Source organism: Chanos chanos, chromosome 11 (assembly GCF_902362185.1).
Source record: "Chanos chanos chromosome 11, fChaCha1.1, whole genome shotgun sequence".
NCBI lineage: Eukaryota > Metazoa > Chordata > Actinopteri > Gonorynchiformes > Chanidae > Chanos > Chanos chanos.
Window position 1 is genome coordinate 10,696,740 of NC_044505.1, and position 2,500 is coordinate 10,699,239.

Here is a 2,500-nt window from a genome sequence, read left to right on the forward strand (position 1 = left end):
CCTCATAAACATGCATGCCGGCCCTTCAGGCAATGGCAAACATTGCCAAGTGACAGCAGTATGGAGGAATGGATGAATGTGTCACATACACAAACACACACACACGCGCACACACACACACACACACACACACGCACACACACACACGCACACACAGAGTCACATGTATAATACCTATGTGCATATCACGCACATGCATGTGTGCACATGTACAAAAATAAGCATATATGGTCACACACACACACACCATTACACACACTAGTGTGAAATTGCGACTGTCCTTATCTGAACAGGCTGAAGGCCAGCGCTTTTCTCTGGTCCCAACGCAAGAGTTTAACCCCACCCCCCCCCCCCCCCCCCCCACACACACACACACACACACACACACACACACACACACACACGTGCGCGCGCACACACACATGCACACACACACAGTGCTTCATCAGATAGGATTGATACTGGTCCCTGACTTTCCCTCTCTCTCATTTAATCCCACCTCCTCTCTCTCTCTCTGTAGCTCTGTAAAGGTTCACTGGCACACACCTCTCACTCTCACTCCTTCTGTTTTTCATTAGGCTTTTTTCTTTCTTTTTTCCTTTCTTTCTTTCTTTCTTTCTTTCTTTCTTTCTTTTTTTTTGTCTTTTCCTCGGGATTTTCAGGATTTTGTTTTCTCAGTGTAATTAAATGTCACAATAGAGGTTTTAATCATTTTCAACCTTCTTGTGCAGACATTCCATACAAATGTGAAATGTTCCCTCTCTCCCTCTCCCTCTCTCCGATTTGTTTCTTTTCTCCAGTCCAAAAACCTAGTTCATAATAGCTCTCTCTCTCTCTCTCTCTCTCTCTCTTTCTCTCTCTCTCTCTGTCTCCCTCTCTTTCTCTCTCTCTCTCTCTGTCTCTCTCTCTCTCTCTCTCTCGCTCTCTCTCCGCAGGTAAAATCGGGGTGTATCTTTTGGAGAACAACACCATAGACACGGGAGAGGTGGACGTGGGCCGGAGGGCAGTGCAGGACGTCCCTCCCGGAATCTTCTGGCGTTCCCAGCTGTACATAGACCAGCCGCAGTCTCTGAAATTTAACATCTCCGTCCAAAGAGACGCCCTGGTGGGGGTGTACGGCCGCAAAGGCCTTCCCCCCTCCCACACACAGGTACCCGGGCCCCATAAACACTCCAGAAACTATGTTTAGATTAGACTTTGTCTGTCATCGCACTGTTAAAACAGGAGGAACAGAGCCGTAAATAGCGTGTTTAGGTCAGATTCACATTTACTGATATACACGTAACCATTTCTGGTACTTTGGGAAAAGTATTGTTATGGTTACAAATGTTTGGTCAGTTTTGATACAAATATGTCGTACAGTTACCGGATCAAATGTCTTTGGCGGTACATCTTAAATAAAATTTTAGCGATTAAGTCATTTTCACATTCGCATTTAGTTCTTTCTTTTTTTTTTGTTTTTCTTTTTTTTCACGCTGCCAGTAATAGGAAATGAGTCAGTATATCATTTGGTTAGATCTTAGTCATTCAGCGAGTTCATCTGTGACACAGCCATGAGCCATGCTGTAGTCTCACAGTACATTAAGGCCGATAATAACTGTGTTCTGCTATCTTTCCATCTGTCGCCCTGGAAACGAGAGCTTCTTGACCAATTTTACACAGAACAAAATGACTTCTTTTTTCTTTATTCATCCTTTCCATCTTTTGTAAAAGAAAAAAAAAAAAAAGAAGAAAAAGAAAAAAGCCATCTCCTAGTATAATTTTATTTCAAAACAACATTCGCCTCTCATGCTCAGGATAGTCTATCAGGAATGAAATGAATGGGTCCTAATGGTGGTAATTGACAACAGAGGTTCTTACAATAGGAGTCAATAGTCTGGTCCCAACTTTGGACTCTCTCCTTTAATTGCCCCAGATGAATCAATATGTTTCTTGAAGACTGAATAAAGAACTGGACGACGAGCTATTGACGGACAGGCTGATATGCTGATGGAAAGACAAGGAAAAAAAAAGAAAGAAAGAAAAGGAAAAAAAATGTTGTCAGCTGTCCACAGTCTAATCGAATTTTGTTCCTTTTTTCTCCAGGTTTAATAAACATCTAGTTTTTCTTGTTGCCCTTTCGTTTAGGGGCTGTGAGTCACTTTGAGAGACAGAAAGAGAGAGAGAGAGGGAGAGAGAGGGGAATCTTTTAATGCTTTATTCAAAATGAGCATAGTGCATATTGCATGTGGCAAAGGCCTTGTTTTAAAATCTTCTGGGTTTTTTTTATTGTTTTAAATAAGAAGCGTGCAAAAAGCTTCAGGGGAAAAAAAAAAACAATTTTAAAGATGATTTGCAGTTTGGAGTGTCTCTTCAGAGAGTTTGAGAGCGCTGTCTTCCGAAAGAAAAGGAACTTCTGTCAGATTACACCTTTGATTATGTCTTAGTACTCCGAAACATGTTAACAAAAAGAAATGTTCGACTGTCAAAAGTAAGACTCACTGACTACAGTCTTGTCTCA

The 2,500-nt window shown here is 41.8% G+C and overlaps 1 protein-coding gene across 2 annotated transcripts in view; it reads left to right on the plus strand.

The window, feature by feature from the left end:
- The window catches only part of tenm3 (teneurin transmembrane protein 3), a 192,915-nt gene that overhangs the window by 117,458 nt on the left and 72,957 nt on the right, over positions 1 to 2,500 (plus strand). For both annotated transcript variants that reach the window (XM_030787892.1, XM_030787893.1), the window contains exon 6: positions 936 to 1,150. In XM_030787892.1, coding sequence (XP_030643752.1) covers positions 936 to 1,150 — 215 coding nt within the window. The remainder of the gene's footprint in view (positions 1 to 935; positions 1,151 to 2,500) is intronic.